This window comes from Polypterus senegalus, chromosome 2 (genome assembly GCF_016835505.1).
Source record: "Polypterus senegalus isolate Bchr_013 chromosome 2, ASM1683550v1, whole genome shotgun sequence".
NCBI lineage: Eukaryota > Metazoa > Chordata > Cladistia > Polypteriformes > Polypteridae > Polypterus > Polypterus senegalus.
Genome location: NC_053155.1, coordinates 79,679,360 through 79,706,352, shown reverse-complemented (window position 1 = coordinate 79,706,352; position 26,993 = coordinate 79,679,360). Strand labels below are relative to the sequence as shown.

The 26,993-nt window shown below is 38.3% G+C and overlaps 1 protein-coding gene across 4 annotated transcripts; it reads left to right on the top strand.

Moving 5' to 3' along the window:
- The first annotated feature begins 1,040 nt into the window (after positions 1-1,040).
- Positions 1,041-26,993, top strand: LOC120523101 (beta-1,4-galactosyltransferase 3-like). 4 transcript variants are annotated; one of them, XM_039744075.1, is made up of 7 exons: positions 1,102-1,189; positions 4,684-5,095; positions 10,583-10,818; positions 12,088-12,278; positions 22,215-22,337; positions 23,845-23,949; positions 26,246-26,993. In XM_039744075.1, exons 2-7 carry the CDS (start codon positions 4,750-4,752, stop codon positions 26,406-26,408), a joined length of 1,164 nt encoding a protein of 387 aa, XP_039600009.1. In that variant the 5' UTR covers positions 1,102-1,189; positions 4,684-4,749; the 3' UTR covers positions 26,409-26,993. The 4 variants fall into 4 exon arrangements, with proteins under 4 accessions (XP_039600012.1, XP_039600009.1, XP_039600010.1 ...); XM_039744076.1 differs by lacking the exon at positions 1,102-1,189 and adding an exon at positions 1,376-1,492; XM_039744077.1 differs by lacking the exon at positions 1,102-1,189 and adding an exon at positions 2,940-3,273.

Sequence of the window (26,993 nt, the reverse complement as noted above, 5' to 3'; positions counted from 1 at the left end):
ATCAGGTTATGTTGCTTTAGACAGAAACATAATCCACCTTGGGTGGCACGGTGGAGCAGTGGGTAACGCTGCTGCCTCACAGTTAGGAGACCCAGATTCGCTTCCCGTGTACTCCCTGCATGGAGTTTGCATGTTCTCCCTGTATCTGCGTGGGTTTCCTCCGGGTGCTCCGGTTTCCCCCCACAGTCCAAAGACATGCAAGTTAGGTGCATTGGCAATTCTAAATTCTCCCTAGTGCATGCTTGGTGTGTGTGTGTGTGTGTGTGCACGGCCTACGGTGGGCTTGCGCCCTGCCCAGGGTTTGTTTCCTGCTTTGCACCCTGTGTTGACCCTGTAGTTAGGATTGGATGGATAATGGATGGATGGATAATCCACCTCTGGGACAGTTGTCATTATTCTCAAAAGACTCAATATGCAGTATATAGGTGACCCATTGACTAATCTGTGGGGAGAATCAAGGAATTGAGCTTAATGTGTGCTGTAACAGGAAGCCAGTGTAGTGATGTGAAAAGAGGAGTGACAGGTTCTTAGGTTTAAGCAAATCAAAGAATTTTGCAGGCTTGCAGCTACACAACAATAAAAACTTATGACTAATGTAAGTTTATGCATAAAACAGACATACAGGTTTTCTTTTACATTAATTCTGCTAGTTATGTGGAACACAAGATTTAAGTGATTCCAACTTTTTTTTCCAGAGAATAGGGAAACTTCACAGTACTTGGTTGAAATAAGCATCTTGCGCGAATCAACAGCATTGAGGAAAGCATATTATAGAAATGAACATTGTATTAACTAGTACTTTTATTTAATTAGGTGCTTATTCACCCTTTCCATTTTTCTATAGCTTAAATTCTATGTAACTGATATCGAAGTAAACTCTCCTTTAGTCGCCTTACCTGTAATGGATTCTGGAAGGTTCTGTTCTTTTTTTTTTTTTTTGGTTAACTTTATCAAAGGAAGATCAAAGCGAAGAGCATCAATGCAGCGCAGGGAGGGACTGCGCGGCGAGTCTTCCTGAAATTGTGGTTGCGCAAAAGGCGTGACGAGAGGCTTTCCGGGTGGAGATAGAGGGTGGTGCGCGGGGCGGAACTTTAAGCGGCACTCTACCTGTGTGGTGTGTTGGAAGAAACTATGGTGAGCAAAACGCTGAGACACCGAGAAGGTTACGGATTACGGACAACATATGAAGGTAATGACAAGGAAAGCAAGCGTCTGCTATTCGAAGTCTTTTTGTTGCATTACTTTTAAGGTCGGTTTCTAACGGAAGGTCGGCTATCAAACACTGACGGATGACGAATTACGTCATGTGTCTTCCTGGAAAAGTGAGAAAGCCGTGCACCTGTTTTTTTTCTTCTACACGTTGTTTTCGTGCTGCTAACCCGTACTCTCGTGGGATTTGCTGGTGCGGTGGCCCCACAACGAAACCCACGTGGATGACCCGTTTAATATTGCAGTGAAACCAACCGGCACGACTTTCTGTTAGGATGTAGAGGTACTGGTACTGGTGGTAAGGCCACCCGAGTTAGATTTATGTAAGTGGGCGTCAAAGTGACGTCCAGGAAAGACCTTTCGGGGTGGATTGATGTGACATTTGTAAGATCTTGGAGTCCTCGGTTCCCTTCTTTTTTCCTTTCTTAAAAACCTTACGCACAACTCGAAACACTAGGGTAACCGGTAAAGCGGGTACTAACTTTCCTCTTGTCTATTAGTCTTGTTCTTTTTTTTTAAATTGTTGGTTTGCATGCCATGCTCTCATCTAACCAGAACTGCACATCTTCGGGAGGGAGCTATTTCTAAATCGATAGTCTCAAGTTTTAAAATTACTTAACACCATTCTGATTCTTTCTTTTTTCATGGTTGCTTCCATTCACAAGTTTATTCAACCTGTTTAATACAGATCAGGATTGTTAATAACGTAAACTGGTAGATCAGGTTCCAATCTATAACACGGGACTTGCGTAATCTTTGCAAATGCAGTCACAAACCAACTTAACTAGTTGCTTTCCAAACATTTAGAGTTTGCCAAGGTTTGAAATCACCATGTTTTATTAATTTACATACATATAGCGGGAAAATATTTTGATGGGGTCGAATTTTCGACTTTGAGAGTACACATTTGCCTAGGGTTGCCAGATTAGAAAATTAGAAATACGGCACACTCTTAAAATCTCTCTCTATTTTACTATACCTGTATACAGTATATAAATTTATACATGCCCCCTACACACCTTAACCAATATATTATATAAAAGTAGAGGCATAAGTTAAAAACATAAAGCAAGGATTTTAATGGGTTATGAGGAAAACAAAAGTAAAGTCATTTGAAAATTATTTAATACAAGGTAAAAAAATTCTGTAAAAGTGAAATAATTTGAAAATTTTATTTAATACAGACAACACAGAAATATTATTATTTAATACAGGCAGAACTGCACAGCAGTGTGTCTGGAGAGCAAAACGGTAACAGTGTTGATGACTTCAGCCAACCATAGCAGCTGAACAAGTTGCAAACAGACAGCAAAAACTAGTTTCCTCATTACATTTGGGTTATTTTCATCAATAGAATCTGAGAAAAGAAAGTATAATTGCTTATAAAGTTACAACTAAGTACCCTAAGAAGGTAGTAAAAATATATTTTTATTACGAAATTTGAAAATGAACTAAATACGGGACTTTGGGTGTCCCAGAAAGGTCAGTACGGAACAGGGAGCAAAATTATCAAATACCCTAGATTTGCCCACTGTCCACAGTGGTGTGCGTCTGTGAAGAAGGTGAGCCCATCCATGGACGGCAAAATTTAAAAAATTAACCACTTGACTCAAATGAAAATTTGTACAGTTTTTAATACTGTTAATTTGTAGAAACCTTTGTATTTTGAGCACTCTGTCCGATTTTGTTCTGTAGATCTTTTTATTTTTCATATTGTCATGCAGTTGGTAATAATTTTTTTTCCAACATGATGATCTTCCATTTCAGTGCTTTTTTGTACAGATTCTTTGAGCCTTTTTTTTAAATGTGGATGTTTTCATTGCTTTTTTATTAACTGCTGGTTTGGTAGGTAGACTAGCAAGACACAACTTTGAGTGCATTCATAAGTATATAACAAAACGCAAATTTGAAAACCAATGTTGAAGATGTAATTGTTATAAGCTAGGTAATGTAATTGATTTTCTGAGAATCGCACACTGGTATTTGTGTGTGGAGTCTCAAAAATTAAGTAAGAAACTGGAACAGAAGCTGGCAGCCATGATACGTTACAAAAAATAAATGTTGGTAAGTGACCCATAAGACTGCATATAAGATGTTTTGTATTTGATGTTGATTTGCTACATGAGTTGAGGTTAAGAACATCAAAATTTATTCTCTTTTCTTTTATGAGAAAGTGGGCTGCTATAGGAAAGCATATATGGGAGTAAGACTTGACTTTTGGAGGGCCATGGTAGCTGCCCAGTCAATTTATAAATCAGAAGCCAGTCCTTTCCTAATGAACAGTGTCTAATTATGTGACTTGTTAGCATTCTCATTGTGCCACATCAGATGTTTATAATATCATGGTATTGCCCATTTCTAAGAACTTTTTTGGAGAAACTTTATGAATGAGCACACAGTTGCAAATGAAACTTAGTTAGATTTGATGCTATTATTTTTTGCATTACATTGTTAAACTGACATAAAAGCATAACAAATTTGACAAATGACAGAAGAGAACATTCAATCCATCAGGCTCATTTGTTTAGATAATAGCTGAGATGTCCCAATATCGCATCTAGACACCTCGTAAAAGGTTGTCAATGTTTTGTTTCAGCTATATGACTTGGTAGTTTGCTCCAGATTCCCACAACGTTTTACGTAAATAAGTTCTTTCTAGCTTCAGTTCTAACTGCATTTCTCCTTAAATTCCACTGGTGTCCATGAGTATATAAATCACTCTTAAGTTGAATTCTGAAGTATCTGCTCTATCAATGCCTATGAGAATTTTGAAAACTTGGATTAGGTTCCCACAATCTGATCTGCTCAAAGTCTGTCAGAGTACATACAACATGTTATTAAGTCCTGGGATGCATTTGGTTACTCTCCTCTGCACAGCTTCAAGTGCTGCTGCCATTTTTTGTAGTGTGGTGACCAAAAGTGCCCACAAAACTTCAGGTGCTGTCTCACTAGTGCATTATACAGTATAGTCTGAGCATAATGTCCCTTGATTTACTGTATATTCTACAGTGAAAGGGAAAATAAAGAAATATGTGAATTTCTCAAATGAGTTAACTATTCTAATACTAGAAGGTCATTAATAAACAATCATTAATACCTTATGAGGCACCATTTCTGTACTTAGGACTAATGTTTATCATGTTGGAGTCACTGACAAACCATAAAACATTTGTTTTATGAATTAGAAGTTAACTCCCATTTTAATTCTGGCTTACTTACTATTTTTATGATGTTTAAGTTGTGCACAACTTGTGATTTTTTTTTTTTTGGGAGAAGTTATATTTCACAGTCTATTCCCTCCTTATACATGCTTACCAAGGGCTGTTTTTCATCATGAATGTTATAAAAACAGTATTGACAAATGCAAGTGCAAATCACCGTGTACCATGCAATGTAGCTTGATGTCATGTGTTTTTGTTTCATTTTAAATGTACTTTTATGACACTGTAATACCTACATTTCTTTTATTTTTAGTTTTTTTCACGGTTGGTTGCTCTTCAGTATGGAAATGAAGATGACTGTTGGAAGCCAGTGTCATAGATGCAAATGATACGCTACTCATCATGTACAGCTGCTAAACTTTACTCACTTTACAAGGCAATTTCCAAGGCCTTTTTGTGTCAGACTAGGTGTCTTTTTGAAAGAATGTTTTCTGTGAGAACATTGGAAGGGCCATATTTTTGCTTTGCCATGGCCTGCCTTCAGCTGCTTTTTTTGTTGCTAATGTACCAACGTAGCTCAAGCAGTTGGTCAGGTGCATTTATGGAAAAACTACCTGACAAATGGGACTATTCAAAACTGCACGATGTCTATTTCAACCTTAGTTTTTTTTCACCAGCCTCCACTGAAGATTTACACTACTGTCCTCCCAAGTCACCTCTTTTGGGTAGGTGTGCCTTCTAATGCTTTGGTCCTGTTTAGAGTTGTATTCCTAATTCTGCATTATAAAGCAAGAGTCATGCGAGAATTGGTAGGCTGAAAGCTTCACATTGAATACTGTGATTTAAAATAGTGTCTGAGAGGATGCTAATGACTCGGACTACAATCCTGTTAATGGCCCTTATAGACCAGATGAACATTCAAAACAGTTTTCAGGCAAGGAAACAGAATGCTAGACTCTGATCCAGTCCTTACAATTTTAATCAACATTTGTAAAAAAGGAAACAAGTGTTGAATGTCTAAGAGAATTTTGGTTTCAATCTTGCATTAAAATTTCTTTGGTTTTGCTTTAAGATTGTGTGCTGCTGGCAAGACCAGGTTGTAATTTAATTATTTTAACATCAATGTGCATTTTGAGTTTTTAGTCATATATATTGTTGTATAGTGTCCACTAAATTTAACAAATACTCCCAACATCAACACTGAATTATTTGTAAAGACAACAAATAAAAAATATAGCTAAAAATATATGTAGATAGTATTACAATTTCTATAACTGGATTGCGCTCCATACCATTCTCAGTCCTGGTAATAAAAATGGGAGAAGGGAAATATACATCCCAATTGCTTGACATCTGTTCTTAGTTCATTAGTATGGTTAAGAAGCAGGCAAAGTTCTAGTGTTAAACTCATGGAATTTCTTGGCCTGAATCAGATGTATTGTTATATCAACAGTTGGTCCCAAGTCAGTTCTCAAATATAATGATTAAAGTCATCCAAAGATGATCTTGGATCTAGGTCAGTATGATATCATAGTCCAGGTGTACAAAGGTTCACTGCATTTGCAAGTAATATAGTCAGTCCCATTGGTAGATTCAACAGTGAGTAAATTCGCTCTCTTTGATTAGGAGACATGCAGTTTGAGAAAAGCTAAGGTAACTTCTTTAAAATATAGGAGTTAAAAAAGATTTAACACCGAAAAGCTAAGATGTTGAATTAACAAGAAGTGCAGATGTAGCAGCATGTTTCTCATAGGTACGTTGGTGAGAAAGAAAATTAGCAGTGACAGAGGTACTTGAGAACCAGAATATCAAAGTGTACTGTGGTAGAAGTAATTTGATGTTTTTTGGGTTTAATATTTTGGGTAGCTTTGCTGGGTCTTTTGTCCTCCATAACAAAGTGGTGGACATAATGGTTGTCATACTGGTGGCTCCCAGCTCTGATCTATGAAATCTTTTACAATGTGAGCCCCTTAAAAATGATGTTTTTGGAGAAAGCAGAAGAGTTACCATGATACAAGTTTTATCCATTGGTTAGTTCATTCTTAAGATGACCAAATAACATTATACACAAGCCATATGTGAACAAAGCTAACAGTGTGGTGTTGTGTTTTGTAAAAATAAAAATAAAAAAACTTTGGTTAATTAATAACCAATAAATAATAAATAATAATATAAATAAATAAATTAATAATAATAAATAATACTTTCCTACCAGAGAAAAGGACACTTTTGGATCTATAAGTGTAACATACAAAAGAATACCTGATTTAAAATTGAATGTCGGATGAAAATTATGTTTGTTATACCTGCAAAAAATACACTCATCCCTTTAATATGGTTACATATTTTTAGATATTGGATATAATGTACTTTGTAAAAATGGTAAAGCATAAATGTGCTGATTAAAAAGGGAATACACCACTTGCTAATGCTCTTTTACACTCCAACTTGAACATAGTATGTTGTGATCTGTATTGAAATAGAATAGATTGTCTTTATTCAATTAAAGATTCCCATATCCTGATGAGTATTAAATGCACTGGTAATGCACAACATCACTTCTATTAGCTGTCACAAATGGGGCTTTATCCATGTTCTATACAGGCAGGAGAAGGAGGGAGCAAAGATGAGCACTGGCACTAGTGTAGCAAGTTACAACAGGAAACACAAACTGATGTTATTGGAGTTATGATCCCGTAAAAAATTTGGAATAATTATATAAGATGCACAGAAAACTATAGGAATAAGCCAGCAAGCCTGAGTATGTAGCTGGGGATAAAACCACAGACAATTGAAAAGTGTCCACAGTTCTGCAGGGAACGTGAGCTAATGTTAAATGAGTAGCAGTCTGGTAAAATACTCAGAAATATAATACGAGATGCATTTAAAAAAAAATGCAGAACCAGCAGATCGAGGAGTCTGCCAAGTCAAGTAAGGTCCAGCATGTTTCACATTAATCACAAATGGACAGTGGTGGTAGTGATCCAGAGAAAATTCCAAAAATACACAGGTAATTCTAATATTAGGTCTTGATGTTGTTAAACAGTCAAAGCTGTTCGTAAATCAGGCATAAATATCAGTTGAAGTGAAGAGGACTGGTAATTCCAAGTGATTGAAAAGCGTCTTTCAACAAGCCTCAAGGATGTTATAAGTTTGTGGCTAGCTGAATGGTTGTGGTTTAAGTTGAGTCAGAACCTTGATCTAAAGTGATATACCCACTGATCAGTTGATTATTTCTAGTTTAAAACTAATTTTAAATTTAAGTACTATACATTGACCCTTCTAAGGCACCCCTTACATTAAAGAATATTAAAGTATGGAAAGTGATTAGTATCTTAAATAATCATTTCATGCCCTTTTTTATTTAACGGGTTACCGCATGTAGACAAATGCCCAATGCTGGTGTTTTTCTTTATATCCTGGTAGTAAGGAAGCCTGACTATAAATAGTATAGATATAGTGCACCTGGCTTGGATTGTTAGTTAAGCAATGATCTCTGTTGAGTGATTCTTTTTTGTAGTTCTGTAATATAACCTGTCCAAAAATGGGTTTCTTAGTCAGCGCTAATTTGGGAATCTCTAGTTTTGTAATTTAAATTTCTTTTTTTTTTTTTCTTGTATTTGTAAATGCCTGTTCTAGGACCACAATGAGATATAGTAGCAAGCTCCTTAATTTACCTTTGTTTTTTTCTGTACGTTTTGTTTGTAATATTAGCTCTTACCTCCCTGAATTGGTCTGTCATATCTCTGAGTTACAGTTTCATTCTTATGAGATCTTGATGAGATTAGGCAAATGTTCAAACTAGACATTAATATATGTCTAGAGAGATACTATCTTACATATTTGCTTGTGACATCGATAAAAGATCAAACACTATAACCTGTGTCACCAACTTTAATTTTCAATGTGGAGTTAACTCCCTTCTGGAGTAAATATACCATATTGGTATACATAATGTGTAGGTTAGTTTCCATGTGCTTGACAAATCTTTCAAAGTGGAACACTTAAAAATAGTATTACATAGGTTTGCTTTTTTCTTTTTATTAACAAATCAGAATTTTATTGTCTCAATTAGTTAATTTGTTGCATTGTTAACTATAATATTTACTTGATAAATACCTAGTGCCATTTTTAAAATGCAGCCTGGAGTCTGCAGTCATGTAGTAGCCCTCTGGCTTTACTCATTTAGTTGTGCATTGGCATTAAAATTATACTTGAATATAAAATGAAAGAGACTGTCAGAGAGGATTATATAGTTATGGATAAAAGTATACTTTTCCATATTCATTCACAAACACCAAGGGCACTCAAAGATGAGACCCTAATAATTTATCTACGGTATGTATGATGTACTTTGTCATGTTTCCAAGGAAGTTTGAACAGCAGTTTCAAAGCTCAAAGACTGTTAATGAATAAATGCATTATGAAGCTTTGCAATAGTAGTAACTGCCATTGGCGATTTATATGAAGAGTTTAATTATAAAAGCATAGTATAATCTTCTTTCAGTGACGTATAAAATCTTCTTGGAAGAGTGAAGAGAGTTCTAAGATTATTCTCAAGTAATCTTCTTGTGATCTTTTCCTGTTGTGTAATATGCATGTTATTTATTGGAAACTTTTAAAGTATTGATGGGTAATTTCAATTCTTGACAAAAGCACACTCCTACAATTTAGGGATGCATGGCTATGCTTCAGAATCAGAATGATTTTTATTTTTCAAATGTGAGAAGTTCAAAATTTGCTCTTGTTATGCTGAATTACTTATGTCTGTGAATATTATCAGGCTATAATGTCTGTCTGACACACTATTCATGCTACTGAAAACATTATTAAAGACAAATTCCAGTTTTATCTCGGCATATCCAGATTAAAGTAGACCTAGTATATGCCTTAGTGTCATTCTTGTCCTAAAGAGTCACTGCAACCATTTACACAGCACAGGTGCATCCGTAAAACATCACCCTTCATGCTGAAGTTATTTCTGACTGTGCGAACAATCAGAAATAAGTAATCAATAGATCAACAAATATAATTCATTTCATCCAATGATCTAATAACAGTGGAGTGCAGTTCCACTGAAAAATATGAGAATAGTTTGATAATCTTTTCAATTTCCAAAATAAAAATTGAAATATTTTCTAAACTTTTTAACAGAAAGTTTTGAAGATTAAGGAAGAGTTTTAAACATCACAGGAACTGAGTGGAGGTGAAACACATTTAAAAGTGTTTAATCAGTTTGCAGAGCAGTGTGGTGTTGTGTTATTGACTCCATTTACGTTCTGATTCTGTAGGATAAAACTGAGTAAGGTATCATGTTAATTTTATTGTTCCATAATAACGTAAAACGATATATTAGCAACCCACGATTTGTATACCAAAGGATAAAGGATTTTTTTGTTAATAAGGGCAATGGCATTTTTTAAAATAATTCTTATTTTGTGAAAATAGCATGACATGTTTTTCATATTATTTCCCAAATAATAAAATATTCCAGTTTTCTTTCTTAAATTTTTAGCATACTAGAGTCGTGGAAATACTGACAGATATCTTTTTTTTTTTTTTTGTAAGACAAAAGGATGTATTATATATTGCTGAGATGATTTTTCACGCAATTCCTGGATTTTCAGTAAAGATGATACACCCCTACTAAAGTATAATCGGTTCAGTTTAAACTCTGCTCTTTCTAATTATGTTTCTACAATAGAGGAAGCTTAAATTGTAACTACACTTATAAAACATAAATATGAATTAGTTATTTATTGTCAAAATCATGCCAAAATAAGAGATGGAAAATAAATTTATTAACATTCCCTGAAACTGTTCAGTTTGATTGCAGTGCACCTCTGGTGACCTTAATTGACGAGGTTTAGTTTTGTATTGTCAAAAGAAAATTCACAGATGTTTCTTAAATTTAGGTCTTGATGTTGTTAAAAATAGTCAAATGATGAAAATGATGGGCTTGGGGAAGGAAATGGTCTTAGTTATTGATGCTTGGTCATCATTCCTCTTCAGTAAACCAGACAATTACAATTCATTTTAATTTTAAATAAAATTTGACATGAGGGGTATTAGCATAGTACACAACAAGGGGGGAAAAAGATTCAATTAGGAAAATAAATTTTCAACTTAATGTGCACATATTGGTTAAAAAATAGCACCATTTAGATAGCATGTTCTAGTGTTCTGACTGATGTGTTGTCTTTTTCTTCTAGTTGGCCCAATAAAAGTAAATTTTCATAATGTGCCCAACATGAAGAGAATTATAAGGAAGAACCCGTATGTTCAGCGAGGAGGCTTGTACACTCCACGACACTGTGTGGCACAGTACAAGACTGCCATTTTAGTACCTCATCGTAATCGAGAGACTCACCTTCGTCAACTTCTGTATTTCCTCCATCCCTTCCTGCAGAGGCAGCAGCTTCATTACAGGATTTATGTCATCAATCAGGTACTAAAGTCTTGACAATTGCCATGTTTTATGCTGATAGGGCAGGGCACATTTTTTTTTAAATGCAGATTTTTGTAATGTTCTAACTTTTCAGAAAAACTGTCATCTGTGCAGTACAAACACTGATTAAAATGGTCATATATCAAGTCATTACTGATGAATCATTATGCAATTGAAGATTATAGTTTATGAGTTGAAAAGCCCACATCTTCAGAGATGGATATAATTTTGGTAACATCTAGCATTTATGCTTTAATAAAGACAAAGACTTTACAGGGTTCATGAAATATTTATCTGGGATCAATTGTTTTTATGTAAACATTTTTGTTGTCCTGAAAAGAACTTAAGAATTTATTTTCCATTATCATATTGATTTAGTTTCATACTTTATGGACTTTATGAAAAAAATTATGTATGGATTTAATTATTTTAATTTCATATATAAAGAAGAAGAAATAATAAATTAACAATTTAAACTGATTTAATAAATACTTTGTGTGTTTGAAAATGCATGTAAAATGTAATACTCAGGGTGGGAATTTTCCATGAACTTCTTCCTCACACATCTAGTTCCAATACAGCAGGAAACCTGTAACAGGGAGATACACAAGCTCAGGAGAAAAAAGTGCAGTCATTGGGCCCTTTTGTTTTAGGAGATATAACTTTTTTTTTCTTACACCTATCAGGTATGTTTCTTTCAAAGCTCCAGTCACTGTGCAATAAAATGGATGAGTTTCAATTCCTTGTAAGCACTACGACCATAGCTAATCATTTCTATAATAATAAATAATTCAGAAACTGACTGAAGCATGAGAGAAATCAGTTGTAGTTGAAATTCAGCCTAGCATGCTCTTCTTTGGCATTAACTGAATGTCAAGTATAGTTTTATCTAAGCATTTATTTTTTCATTTTTGGTTCTATTTTATGTCCACCAAAACCTTTCAATACTCTTTTATTGCATTTAGTCTGTGGCTTTTATGTATTGCATGAATTCACTTTTTTTTTTTATTTATATAAAATGGCTTGTGACACAGCCACAGTTCAAAGTTGTCAATATTAATGACAACTAAGCTTCAAAAGGGTTAAGTAGATTTCGTACCAGAAGCCACATCTAGTGGAGTGAAGGGCAAACTGATTCCTTGGTTAAGTGCATCTTTGTCAGACTGAACCATTTTGCGAACACTGTTATAAAAAATGGAATTAAATATGTCATATTTTTCTTGCACATAACTTAACCCTGGAAGTTTTGTTTGCTCTGTGCTTTAACAGGCTGGTAATGGCACATTTAACCGGGCAAAGCTACTCAATATTGGTGTGCGAGAGGCACTGAAAGATGATGAATGGGACTGTCTATTTTTGCATGATGTGGACCTCATCCCAGAGAATGACTACAACTTGTATGTGTGTGACGAGTTATGCCCCAAGCATGTGTCCAGTGCCATGAACAAATTCAACTACAGGTAGGCTAGCCCTTGAAATCTATTTTTGTTTTCTGCTATTAGCATTGTCCAGCATTCTGCATCTACCTATCATGTTGTCCTGTACAAACCTTTTGAAGTGGGTTAATGAATCTGAAAATGATAGCCGCTGTTTTAGTGTGGCAATAAATTAAAAAAAAAAAATTAAAAAATGCAATTTAAGAATTAGTGTATTAATGATAAAATGTGGTTTAGGTCAGTGCTTAACTTACCCTGAATGACATTGGTAGTTAAATTACTTCAGTTTGATTTAAGGTTTAATATTTAGGTTTTGTGTTTTGAAGCCTAACAGGCTGCATTATTTAATATATACATGATGGATCATTGTTGTATTGTTAGTTTTTATTCACTAAAAGTTCTTATTCTTAATTTGTGTTGTTTTACTTTTCTCTTTGTTCCAATGTCTTTAATCTCTGTCTCAATTTAAGACGAAAATTTAATGCTTGAATTTTCAACGAAAAGCAAAACGTGTTAGACTGTCTGTTAGATATGTAGGGATTTTAACTTCATGATAACTGTTCAATAAATATCCCTGATTGATGGTAATTTCGGCATTGGTTGTTTGCACTGCTTGTTAGTAAATGTGCTTGTTGCCATGTCAAAGAGAAGAGCAACTGCAGTATCACAACTACAATGAATGTTATGTTTTTCCTTCACATTTTTCTGAATGATATCTAAATATTTCGAGGAAATTCCAGCACTGAAGTGTACAGTGAGTATTGCAGTTAGTGAGTTTATTTGGTTAAAATGTGTAACAGGAAAGGACAGCTTTTTTAGGATATATTTATTTTGGCCACACCACACCTCTTTCCTCATGATTTGCAACACATTGTGTTTGAGAAGAGCCATGAGAAGAAAGCAGACAAAACTTGTGGGTGGAAGAGTGTTGCTTCCTGGTGGTGGAGTAAAGTGGCATCAAGTTTGCCCCCTATTTTATAGGAAGGATCAATTAATCTTATATATACACACACATACACACACGCTGCGTGTGTGTGTGTGTGTATATATATATATATAGAGAGAGAGAGATATACAGAGAGATATATAGATATAGATATATAGATGTTTGATTTGTATTGAGAAGAATTTATATTGATAGGTTTCGTATCCAAGGGCCCCATGATAAACAATATTTTTCGTTTTGATATCAGGGGCGAGAATGTAGCTGTGATCTCTTTGCCAAATATGTAAAAATTTGCCAAGTTATTTCTGGCCAAGCAGAAGGTAGGTACACTCCAAAGTCAGATGTTGCCACTGTATCTGAATGTGTTCAGCTCTGATGGGAGAGCTTCCCCCAGGTGGGGAGAAGAGCTTGTGGCTATGATATCTCTGTCAATGAGCAGGTACAGTCTAAAACACACGTAGCTGTGATCTCTTTCTCAAAAACGTCAAACGTTACTTTAACAATCTCTAGATGATAATGTCTGCTGAACAAACGTGTATCGTTAGCTAAGCAGAGGCAAGGTATGCTCCAACACGTGGCGAGATGTAGAGCCACTCGAAATGGAGGCTGGCACATGAGTGAGGATGGCCCCTCCTGGTTCTTTACTCCTGAGGTCCTGCCTCACCCTCCCGTCGACCTGCAGCCTGTCTGTCGGATTCACGTGAATAAATTGGTGCCGCAATCAAACTATAATACTTAACACGATGAGAGAAGTCGCAAAATCAACCGAAATGTTCAAACAAATTATAGAGGAAAAAAAACATCTAAATCCATTTTGTAGTTCTCTTGTGAAAAGCAGACAGATGTCAGTGGCCAAGTTATACTTTTCCCTGCATTTGTAATGTTCCTTGCATGACCCATCAGTGACAGGCACTTATACTGTGACCGGCTTGCAGTTGTTTCCACGGTGCTGTGCTGCAAACCTGTGGTTGCCTCCGCAATGGACAAGCAGTCTTCCACAGACACGGCAGTTGCACTTTGGTGTGACATCCCGTTTTGGGGTTCCTAAAAGAGTTTAGAAACCTCACATTAAACCCCATTCTCCCACCCCCCCAAAAAATTAGCTTTGTCCACACCGGTGTGGGTAAAGCAGCCGTCCAAGCCAGGCTCAGCCTTGCGGGAGAGGATGTAGGCACTGGTGTGCGCAGCTCCAGGATGGTGGTGAACATCAAAAGCAAAATCCTGCAAGATAAAGCTAACAGACCACTGAGTGAGCCAGGCATTCGTATCCTTCTGTTTGTACAGCCACTGAAGTGGGGCGAGGTAGTAACGGAGGGCCTCCACCACCCACTTAATCGCTAAACACTTCTTTTCAATGGTCAAATAATTATGCTCCCTGGGTAGCAGCTTTCTGCTGGGAAACATGATGGTGTGTTCATCCCCTTCAAAACATTGTGAGAGCACCGCTCCTAAACCGAAAGTGCTTGCATCCATTTGCAGGATAAATTTCTTCAAAAATTTTGGATTGCACAGAACTTTAAATGAGGATAAAGCGGCTTTTAGATCTAAGAAGGCTCTGTAACAGGTGTCGGTCTAAACAACACTACGATTCTTTCTTTAGGGAATGAACTGCCTGTAGTACCCCATGAGCCCGAGGAAGGCACAAACCTGCCTCTGTATTTCGGGACGTGAATATGCAAGCAGCTTCCCCACCTTGTCCATTTGAGGCTTGAGCAAACCCTTCCCAATGGAATATCCCAGATAATAGGTTTCAGACATACCTAGCCTGCACTTCTTAGGGTTAACCATCAAATCTGCCAGCCGTAAACTGTCAAAGACAGATGAGATGAGATTCCCAGTCATTACTGAAAATGACAACATCGTCAAGATAGGCACCCAAATACATGGAATGAGGACGCAGGATCTGGTCCATCATCCTCTGAAAGGTCATCGGTGCATCATGGACACCAAAAGCCCATTTCAGAGTGGCAAACATGGTTTTCTTGCAGCTGGACTCCTCCAAGGGTAATTGCCAATATCCCTTTGTGAGGTCTAGGGTGGAAATATATGAGGCCTACCCAAGCTTCTCCAACATCTTGTCCACATGCAGCATTGGGTATGCATCAAACTTGGAAATGCCTAAAATCAATACTGAACTGAACCATCAGGCTTTGAGAAAAGTACAGCTGGGCTCTGCCATTCACTTCTGCTTGGATCAATCACACCTAACTGAAGTATCTGCTGCACTTCTTGGCGTATCACTTTCCTTGTTGCCTCTGGCAGGCGATACAGGGGTACCTGTATGGTAATGCTGGGCAGAGTTACGATCTTGTGTTCCTCAATCGTTGCCCGGTCAGACGCGGCCGAAAAGATGTCGAAGTTCCTCTTGATCACCGATAACGATTCCGCTTTCTTAGTGTCAGTTAAATCCTCACCTGTAGCAACCTCCGTCTGAGGGACCTCTGCGGACGTGACCATGACCTTGTATGGTTCATGCCACTCCTGCAAATTAATACAAAACCTGTATGGGCTCCCACTACCCTGGAATCCTAACTTTATAATTCATGGGGGGATAGACCTCTTCGATGACTGCCGGACCCAAACACTCAGCCTGAAATTTATGTGGATCCAATGGAATCAACACCAGCACCTGATCCCCTTTCTTAAACACGAGAAGTTTACTTGTCTTGCCGTAATCATGTTTCTGTGCCTCCTGCTCACACTGAAGATGTTCCACCACAATAGCGGATAGTCTGGAAATCTGTTCCTGCAGTGACACAATTCATTCGACCAACCTGCCCCCTTGAGTTGTCGGTGTAGACGCTTGCGGAAATTCACAAACAGCAAACAGGAGGAAGGGCACTACTGTATCCTACGAGTTCGGGTCGTCATGAGTGACTCGTCGAATCATCTGTTTTAGGGTTTTATTAAATCGTTCAGTCAGGTCATTCGTCTGTGGATGATAAACCGTAGTGTAACTGTTTTGCATATCTGCTTCATGATGTGAGACATAATGGGCATGCCCTGATCAGTCAAAATCCTGTGAGGGAAACCAATGTGCATACATTTCTGAGAGTGGTTCTGCAACACTATCTTGTGGCGTAATCAACTAACACAAGCACATACTAAAAGCCACTTTTACTCTTGGGAAGCGGGCACAACAATATCTAATCCCACCCCTCTAAAGGGGCATCTAAAATAGGTATTGATACAAGGTGTGCCCTGGCAGGTATGTGAGCAAAAACTATTTGACAGTCGGGACAGGCCTTACAGAATTGCTGCACATCCTGGCCCATATTCACCCAATAAAAGCATTTCGAAATGTGTTCCCTCGTCTTTTCTGCGCCGAGGTGACCCTCCAAAACATGACTGTGAGCAATTTTTAAAACCTTCTATCTGTACCCACTTGGCACTACCAACTGCTCGATGTGCCCATCACCCATGCAATCAGAAATCGCCTAGTACAGAAAACCTTCCTGAAGTAAAGAATGTGGTGTTTTAAAATTCAGATCCTCTCTCTCTAGATAGTAAGAGCCATTTGTGATGTGGGCTTGTCTGAATGCAAAATCCAAGTTTCTATCAGCTCATTGCAGGCGAGCAAACTCTGTCTGAATGGCAGTCTCTGCTTCCTCTGTGTCCGATGCAACATCACACTCACCTCCCTCTTTCATTTTCGTCCAGGTCCGAATTGGGTGTCCAGTCTGGGGAGGCTGTTGGTGTGTGTGACAGCATGGAAAAGTCTGGCAGCTCCTGTGGCATTCCTTTTTTTCTATTAGGAGTGGCTGGGGTGAGGTGTCTGATATGGCAGTCCAAACCTTAAAAGTTTTTACCTTTAAATTTCAGGGGGAATAATATAGTCTTGTATGTTTTAATGTCCCCATGGATGCAGCGGATGTTCACTTTGTCTGTGGTCTTACAGTATAAGGGGTCTGCCGGATCAAGTCACGGTGGACTACGCAGAGATCACTACCAGAGTTCAGCAGTGCTGAGAATTCCCATCCAGCAAACATCATAGTGACCTTAGAATTGTTGTCCTTTGACATTCTGGGGGACATTTGCAAGCCAAGTACCTGGGCCAGACTGAAGGCCATGGTTAGCGCAGATGGGAGATGTCACAGATGTCCCAGTCCATCACAGTGAAAGCAGCTGCATTAAGTCCACACTATAGTCTTCCCATGATGGCGTCTTACGCCTGTCTGTACTGGCTTGATTGAAATCGGGGTCAAGCCTGGTTAGCCATATTGTTTCCAGGTGACTTGTGCGCCCTCCTGTTTGTGGGTCAGATCTAGCAGCAAGTGGACATCGTTTCGTAGCATTTCATCACAAAGGGTCTCAACTATCCCTGACAGGACTGCATCAATAGCGAGCTTCTCTACAATGCGCTTGAAAGTGTCTCCGTGGATCCAGCTTTGAACTGGGTCCACTAAGCCCTGGATCTGTCCTTATATAGGGCTCCATTGGTGCAAGACCCCACTCCTGGTACCATATGATGCGTGAGTCACTGTCTTGCACCCCAAAACACGAGGCTGGGTCTCAGTACTTTAGCCAAACCAGCTTTATTCAGCTTGAAACAGGAACAGCAGGGTTATTTATTGCAGTGGGAGCTACCACTCTCCTATACACAGACACAGCAAACGGGCATAGTTGGGGCCAGGTCAGTGGCTAAGCTATACTGTTCCTTGCATTTATATGGTTCCATGCATCACCCATTGGCGACAGGCGCTTATAGCGCGACCGCGATTGGTTCGCACTTCCACGGCGCTATGCTGCGAACCTGCAGTTGCCTCGGTGACGGAAAAGCTGTCCTCCACAGATGCGACAGTTGCGTTTTGGCATGTCTTACCACTGGAGGGAGTCCTAAAAGAGTTCAGAAACCTAACAATTAGATATATAGAAGAGATGGTCTTTGATACGCTTTGCATATTTGTTGCTGGAAATCCACAAAGGGAGCCAATGAATCATCCATCCATCATCCAACCCACTATATCCTAACTGCAGGGTCACGGGGGTCTGTTGGAGCCAATCCCAGCCAACACAGGGCGCAAGTGTGGTATAGCGGGTCCACAGCTCTTAGTAAGGGCCAGTTTTTAAATAAATAATCACCGCACTCAAGGCGGCTTCGTGAGGGGGCGTAGTGGTTGAAGCAAGCCGCTGGGTGATCTGCGGTGTGGGCGTTTCTCACCGAATGCACAGGTGAGGAACTGCCCACATCCGTGATTGTTCCCTTGTCTAATGTGCTGCAGCTGCTATGGCCCCTTGCTATATAAAAAGAAGCGCGAGTCGGATAGAGGGGGCGGAAAAAAAAAAAACGAGAGAGAAAAGAAAGATCAGAGAAAGAGATGGAAACAGTGAGGAGAGAGAGAGAGCGAGCAAGTCGGTGTAGCAGGAAGCGAGCGAGAGCAAGCCTGCGGCAGCTGAGTAGACGGCCTGGGTGTTTGGCCAACACCTGGGAGAAGTGGTTGTGGTCGCTCCCGCAGAGTTTGCTTCGGAGGGCGTGAGTGACCGGAAGGCACAGGACTCTCCGCGGAAGGTAGCGGGAGTCGGGACTTGGGACGTGGTGTTCCCTGTGTGAGAGCCTTGGTCGCAGTGGAATTCCCAAGTCACTGTCAGGGGGAGCCAACCGGAGCCAAGGATCGGGAAGGCGACTGACAGTGGCAGTAGTAGCAGAAGCAGGTATAAAGAAGGTCAGCTGTAGGGTGAGCGTCTCATTTGTTGCGGGGCTCAGATGGTTGAAGCAGGAGAGATGCTGGAGTGAAAGACACCGGGCTTGTTATCAATTTTAAATACTGTTTCCTGATGAAAGTTTTAACCTCGTTGTTTTAAGAAGATTTTCTATTTATTGTTTTTTAACCTCCACATTTCTTTCATGGGATTATTTATTTAATGAAGAAGTTTGAAGCACTGCACTTTATTTGAACACTGTTTTTTATTTGATTATTGTTTTGAATAAAAGTGCTTTTGCACTTTGTACCATCCCCTTGCTCAAATGTTGTCTCACTGTTTAGCTCAACTCGGTGACATTATCGACGGTGTTGGGTTCAAGTTCTTCTGGAGCCGAACCCACATCGTCACAGCAAGGCAGGAAACAAATCCTGGGCAGGGCACACACTAGGGACAATTTAGGATCGCCAATGCACCTAACCTGCATGTCTTTGGACTGTGGGAGGAAGCCCACGCAGACACAGGGAGAACATGCAAACTCCACACAGGGAGGACCTGGGAAGCGAACCCGGGTCTCCTAACTGCGAGACAGCAGCGCTACCCACTGTGCCACCGTTCCGCCCACCAATGAATCACATATCTTAAAATAGTTTATTTCTAAGATTTCAATTCCTACCAGGAATCATTATCAGAGGAAAATGATGCAGCAATTTGAAAGGGTGGCTCTAACTCAGTACAGACTGGAAGTTTGGATACCGTATATCTTCTAGTAGTGGCCGGCTTCTTATTGACGCCCGTTTCCAATAAAAATGACGGGTTTGAAGAGATGTTGTGACAAATAGTAGCCGGTCTCCTTTAAGCGCCGGTCTGTAGTAAACACCGATCTCTAATGACCCACTGCGTTTTTTGTATGCTAATCCTCTTTTCGTACCACCTGGGCTACCGCCCTCCTGCAGTGAATCATACGGTAAGTACCTTTTCGTGTCAAAAATGTTTTGTCGTCGGATGCTATCGAGGAAGCGAGAAAGTCAAAAAGAAATTTCTTTGTGTACATTTTGCCCTTTCGTCTCCACGTCAATCATAACCCCACAGGGAGGGCAGAGGTGGCGGGAAGAACATGAAAATGCCATCTTCGACACGTTAATCCTGATAAGACTGATTACTGCGTGACAACAAGCAATGGGAGTACCTGCATTGCCATCACAAGAAGAGGAAGATGAAGAAGAACTCGCAAATAACAAAGCAATCATTACCTATTCAGACGAGTAGATGGTAAGTACTGTACTTTATTGTATCTTATCCAGTCTTCTGTCGTAATGTATACGTATATGCGTGAGTTTGGAACTTATTGCATTTCCTTATGTTCCGCATGGGACTTGTCGGGCTGATGAGCGCTTTCGTGCGAAATTCGGACTGTTGCAGGCCAGTGTTGGTGGCATCATTGGCAAGAAAGTTTACGTCTACCGTACCTGTTTTTCATGCTTACGGTAGTACCATACTGTATATTGCTTTAATAAGACCGTGCTGCTGTACTGATAATTTCATTAAATCCTGAAATGTTCATCCGGTGTTGTTGCCTACATTTTGTGACCGTAAATACGGTACCATACCGTATTTTACTGCCAAATGAATCCCCTTTACCCATCACCATTCCGTCTGCGAGGCGAATAATAGCCGGTCTCCAACAACCGCTGGTGTCTTTTAAACGCCGGGCCGTCCGAATAATTTTTTGAATAAACGCCAGGGCTACTATTGGAAGATATACGGTATGTTACATTGACAAGGCATTTGTCATATTAAAAATTGATCAGCTGAATGACTTTCATAACCACATCGACATGATATTCCCTGCGATCCAGTTTACTATGGAAAAAGAAATAAATCAACGCATCAATTTCCTGGACATATTCATTGAAAGAAGTAACACCACCACCCTGATTACAGGTGTTTATCGTAAGGGATGTTATACAGAGAAAATATTACACTTTGCTAGCAATCATCCATCATCGCATAAACGGAGCTGTGTTCAGATGAGTTCACACCCATTGTAATACCAAGGAGGCTAATAAGAATGAAAGGTGCTGTCTTAACCAACTGTTCACATCAGACAGCTATCCAGAGACATTCATCAGACAATGCTTACATTGGAGATACGAGAGACCCCAGCAAACAATCGACTCCAACCTGACCCTATCCCACCTGGCAGAGACTTCCTTATAATCATGGGGTATCAGAAGGTACAGCACGTATCCTGCCCTGAGCAGGCATCACATTAGTGCACAAGCCTACAAACACGCTGTTCACAGTCCTTTTTAATTCTAAAAGCAAGAAATCTGCAGCAGAGACAAGAAACACTGTTTACAGCATACTATGTAATGCATTTCCAGCAGTATACATGGGACAAACATCACAAACACTCGCCACACATTTTTAGGAACATTACAATGCAGTCAGAAGAAAGGAACCCACGGTCTCTAATTTACACACATACAAGTTTGACCGGACATGTCTTTAAAAGGGAACTCAGTGCAAGTAAAATTCAAGAAGAATACAAGAAGTGGCAGAGAACTGGTTGAAACATGGCTATCCAATGAAAATGCCATTAATAGACATTTGGACACAAACCCAGCAGATGCAGGATTGAAAAGAAGAAAATGCAAATAATAAATGCGGTTTGTGACGAACACTCTCCGAACCCCACCCCATCAATCCCCCAAACTGTCTCCCCTCCATCTATCTATCCTCTCCTCCTTATTTGCTATATATTGCCTTAGGTTCCTGTAAGTCTAATTATTTTCCTCTGATGATGATTCCTGGTAGGAATCAAAAGCTTAAACTATTTTAAGATACGTGATTCATTGGCTCCATATATATACTGTATATAAATGTTTCAATCTGGGTGCCCATGTTTAAGTTGAGTTGATTTATGTCATCTAGAAATTCACAATATTTACAGGGAACATGCCAAAGGAATCGCATATTATAGATCACAGGAAAAAACAGAATTTTTACTTTTATAATATAGAAGTTAAACATTTGATCGTAAAATCACGAGCCTTACAGTGTCAGTTAATTTGCTTTTTGATGCAATATATATGCTGAGAGCTGCTGACTTGGCATTTTGTGCTTTATGTATTTTTTCCTTGTATAGTGTAAATGTATAAACCAAGCTTTGTTTTATCATATGCTATGACATAACTCAGGTATATCATCTAAGAATTGTTATAATTGGGCTTGGTGTTTGAGGCAAAAGGGAAAACCATATAACCAAGTGAAACCATATAATGTAATTATTATTGACTTTTCTGTCATGAAATCACTCCTGTGCCATGTTCTCTACTTGATCCTGACGGTGATAATTTTGTATTTTTTAGGCTACCATACCGAAACTTCTTTGGAGGAGTAACTGCAGTAACACCTGAACAGTATTTGAGGATGAATGGCTTTCCCAACTCCTATTGGGGCTGGGGTGGGGAGGATGATGAAATTGCTAATAGGTGTGTGCATGCCTTCATTCAGTTACTATTAATTCACACCATCATGGCTGGAGAATTTAGATGAGTAGTGTATTTATTCAGTCCTATAGACCTGGGTAGGTGTTTTGCTCTGATATTTAATTCTGTATTAAGGTTTTCTCCTAGACACTTGTGGTTTCAGCAGTGGTCCATAAATTTTTTACTGTATCCCTTATTTGGGTAACTTTCAGCTGCCACAATTAAAAATCGGAAGTGGTCTCCCCTAGACTTTCTCATATACTCAGTTATAGGGATGGATATTTGAGAAGTAAACCACAAGACAATGATTGTATTTTTATATTATGTACATTAAAGAACCATCAACAACAAATCAAATTAATAATACCGTATATTGAATTATTATAAAAGTAAAGTTGAATAAATCAGACTCTGCAGCTGCATGAATAAAAGGTAAAATACCACTTCCGGTAAACTGAAATAGCCCAAAAGTTGTATATACAGTAAACTTTGGTTGACCTAAGTGAAAAAAGTGTACTCATCGTGTTTACATACACAGAGACACAGACAGAATTTCAAAAATTGTATTTTCCGACTCCGGGAGGTCTAAAACATTGAGATTCATCAAAATCTTGGCATTGAATTTGTAGATGATTACAATACTTTTCCTATACTTCATATATGAGAAAGTAAAAACCAAAAATCCAACAGTCTTTTGAAAGTGTACCTTTTGTTATCCTCAAAAATTTTGTTAAGATGAAACTGGAAGCTCGGAGAATTAGTTTGTTCATTTTACTGAAGCAAAATCAAATTCTACATTTTTCTTCTGTCCTGCCTTTATCACCAGATGGACTCGAGGGGCAGGCACAATATAACAAATACAGAACAATAAGAAAAAAATATTGCTGAACAATTCATCCACTACTTGCAGTAGCTTTTGCTGTGGATTTTTACATTTTATTTTTGAAAAGTACTGTTTCTAAATCGTTAGGTGTCACAGCAGGTTGACGATTAATTGTTAATAGTGCTGACTTGAGTTTGAGGCTGATTGGAATTATTCCAGTGGAGAACTAGTGGACTGCACCCAAACTGCCTGTTGGTACCTTATCTCTCTTACTTATTATTAGAGTTATCAATAAGTAAAATAATTAAAAGTCCACAGGCCACATTAGGTGCAGAACCAGAAGCAGCACATTGCACACACACACCCTCTCTTGGGCCAATTTAGGGGAGCCTTTGCAACACTCTTTGCAATATTTCATACAAAATATTTGTGTGTAGTCAGAGTGTGCCCTGCTCATGGGATCTGTAATGGTACAGAAGTAAAACTTAAGTCATACTGCCTGTCTGAATTAAAATTTGTTATACTTTGATATTTTTATTGCCATTTACTATTGTATGTAATTAAAAAAAAAAATCTCCACGTTTCCATACCAATTACAAGTGATTCTTCAGACCCGCTTCTGCTTCTATAGGTGTTATCTGTTTGGTTAATTGTATCAATTTGCTTTTTTTTATTTTGATATAATAGAGTACATTATGCAGGAATGAATATTGTCAGAGTGCCGTTGGACATTGGCCGCTATAAGATGATCAAACATGGACCAGATGAAGGAAATAATGCCAATGAAAAAAGGTAAATGGAGAGCTACTAGGGAGTGCTTCAAATCATTTGCTTTTCATTCTATCTGAGAGCCTTTAGCTGCTTACATAAGCACTGTTTCTGTGAGGCTTGGAAATGTGTATAAAATAAAGTGGTGGCCTTTGTGGAAGAATAATTCTAGGGTAACATAGCTTATATCTTAAAGAAATGGCATAAAGAGTTAATGAATGTCAGAAACCTTTGTGGCCATGTCAGGAAGCCAGATAGGGGTCAAATGAATGACAAAATGTCCTGAAAGATGACTAAGAAATCAGCGAATGTCCCGTAAACAACAGAATGGATAGTTGTTATATGCACAGAAATTTCAAGGGTGGTAGCTCATCTCAAAAGGTATAAAAGAAGAACCAGAATATAATAGACTTTTATTTTTTGGGAGTAAACCAACAACCCAACCAGAGTAAAATGTATATTGATTGACACTGTATGTAAATTCAGTAGTTTATAAAATGAACTCCTGTTCTTTGTTTCTGTGATCATTCTGACCATGCTGTAACGGACTGCTTTTGAAGAATACTCCCTCCAAGGCATTTTGCTGAGGAGTCATTAAAAGATACCATGAACAGCTTTTCTCCTGCCTGATAACTGATATGTCCTGTTAGAGGATGTTTCTTTCTTTAATAAGACTAGGGGGCTTCACTCGCCAACCCCCATTTTTGTTTTTCCGGATACACACTTTTAAGATTTTTTTTTTCTTTGAATTGTTGCTATTTCATTAGTTTCACGTTTATTTCAGAACTTCTGTAAAAACAATATTTGGAATCTTGCGAGTCCCAATGTGCTGAATCTTTTTAATGAGGTCAGTGAGACATGTGTTTAATGACTTTGTACCATAATTCAGGATAGTTTTCTCTGTTTGGGATTTCAGCACAGACAAAACGAGCTACATCATCAGCAGTTAATAATTTTTTTGCAAAGTAACCAATAAATGCATGTGAGGTAAACTCTGTTTTTTGAAATTCTCTTGACTTAAACTTCAAAGCCTTACAGATATTTACATACTATCACCTATGTCCATATGTTCGATCTCTATTTGCCTTTTCGTTATTTCTCCGAGTAATAATTTCTCTCTTTGCGCTAATGTGATGTTTACTGTCTTTGTTTTGACACTGTCATTTTTTTCAACTTTCATATTCTGTATCTTGCTCTGCTTGTGTTTCTACGAGTCTTTTGAATTCCAGTTTTCATTATCTCTAACCTGCTCTGCATGTGTTTGGCTCCTTGTTTTTTAAGCTCTTTATGACGTTTTACTGTAGTTTGTTTTCTACTCTGTCTTTTATTTCTGACCTCGCTTTATCCTGCTTTTGTTTCAGTGACACCTGGTCCATGATGATTACTTTCCCCTTTTTGAGTAATTATTTCCGTTTGTTTGCGCTACTGCAATCTTTACTTTCTTTTTTTTGTACTTTCTAATTTTCCTATTTTCATATTCTTTAACTTTCTCCACATGTGTATCGCGCCAATGTGGTTTTTTTTTGGTTTTTTTTTTTTTTTTGAGCCTTTCGAATTCTACTTCTTTCATAAACTCTAACCTGCTCTGCATGAGTATAGCGCCAACGTCCGGGTTGGACGTGCTTTCTTTCAATTCCACTTGTTCCGGGCTGATAATTACTTTCCTTATTTTTTGAATTTGCACCTAGAGTATTCATTTACTTTTTTGTCTCTCCAACGCTTTTGAGTCTGTTTTCTCCGTGCTGCTTTCTTCTTCGCTTAGTCGTCTACGTTTCATTTATAACGTATTGTCCTTATACACTTTATACACACTGAAAGCCCTGGATCTGTGTGTGCCCAAAGCCAAAACCCCGTGCTATTATTTGGTTGTAAGTAGGGCGTGTCTTGCAAGAATCTCATGTTCTACGTCATCGCGAGACAGTCCCTGGTCAATCTCTTTAGTCTCGCGGGTCTTTTAAGTGTCTTCCGTGATCGTATAAGATCATCACCCTACTGTTTCTCTCCAGGATTTTTTTTTTATAATAGATGTTAAATTTCTACCACACCTTTTAAAAAGTCCAGGTGCATTTTATAAGCTTTTTTTAATTTTATGGCATTCCATATACAGTGAGTGAGCTGTCCCAAATTTGTTTGCTAAAAGCTTGTATAGAAAAGGCAGTTTCACACAGTAATGTTTTGAACAAGTGCACAGTGGGCCACCAAATTGTGGGCTTTTGCTTGCAAAACTGAGGTTTGTAATTGGTCCAGGTAGTTTCCTTAAATACACAACTCATCCAACTGTTTATGGCTGCATATTAATTTTCTTTGTATTATTTTGCAGGTTTGATATGTTAACAAAGTCATATAAATACTGGAAAGTGGATGGAATGAACTCCCTGGAATACAAATGCATCTCAAAGCAGTTGACATCTTTGTATACGAACATTACTGCTGATATTGGGGAAGCTCCTATTGAAGACAAAAATAGTGCCCCAGAATCCTGAGACACAAAACGCCATACTTGACCCTTGACGCTCCTTGGTCTGCCTGGGACTTGGAACATTGTCTTCTTTCGTAATCCATTTCAGGCATGGTTGCTGTGAATATTTATTTATTTGATCAAAATTCAACATTTCATTTGGAGCACAATGTTTCATGGTGGTTACTACTTATGGATATTAATTAACTATAGCCTGCACCCACAATCCCAGAGGCCAAGCACAAGAATGAAGAAATGGTGTAAAGAGGCTGTACACTTAAATTTAAAATGTTTGTGTTGAGGGGAAAAAGGGAGATATACAAGAGTGCAAAGATTTGAATCTGGCCAGTACTCCCTTCTGCCTGAAATTACAATTTTGAAGACACAAAGTGTTCACCTTATCCCAGTATACCATCAAAAAGGAATTGGACCTCATGAGTTGCACCATCTTGAGGCTGGAAAAAAAACATAGGTGATGCTCGGCGAGTCCAGGCAGTCTCTTGCTTTGCGCATCTTTCAGTTTTTTTTAATATTTATTGAGGAGAAAAAATTGTTTTTGTAAATTAAAACTGTCTCCCATTTGTATGGTAACTTGATTAAATTATTTAAA

Bases quoted from the DNA above. Each gene is read 5' to 3' on its own strand.
- LOC120523101 (XM_039744075.1), top strand. From the start codon at position 4,750: ATGCAAATGATACGCTACTCATCATGTACAGCTGCTAAACTTTACTCA. The intron at 5,096-10,582 runs GTAGGTGTGCCT...TTTTTCTTCTAG, and splicing joins TCCCAAGTCACCTCTTTTGG to TTGGCCCAATAAAAGTAAAT. The intron at 22,338-23,844 runs GTGTGTGCATGC...TTGATATAATAG, and splicing joins GATGATGAAATTGCTAATAG to AGTACATTATGCAGGAATGA.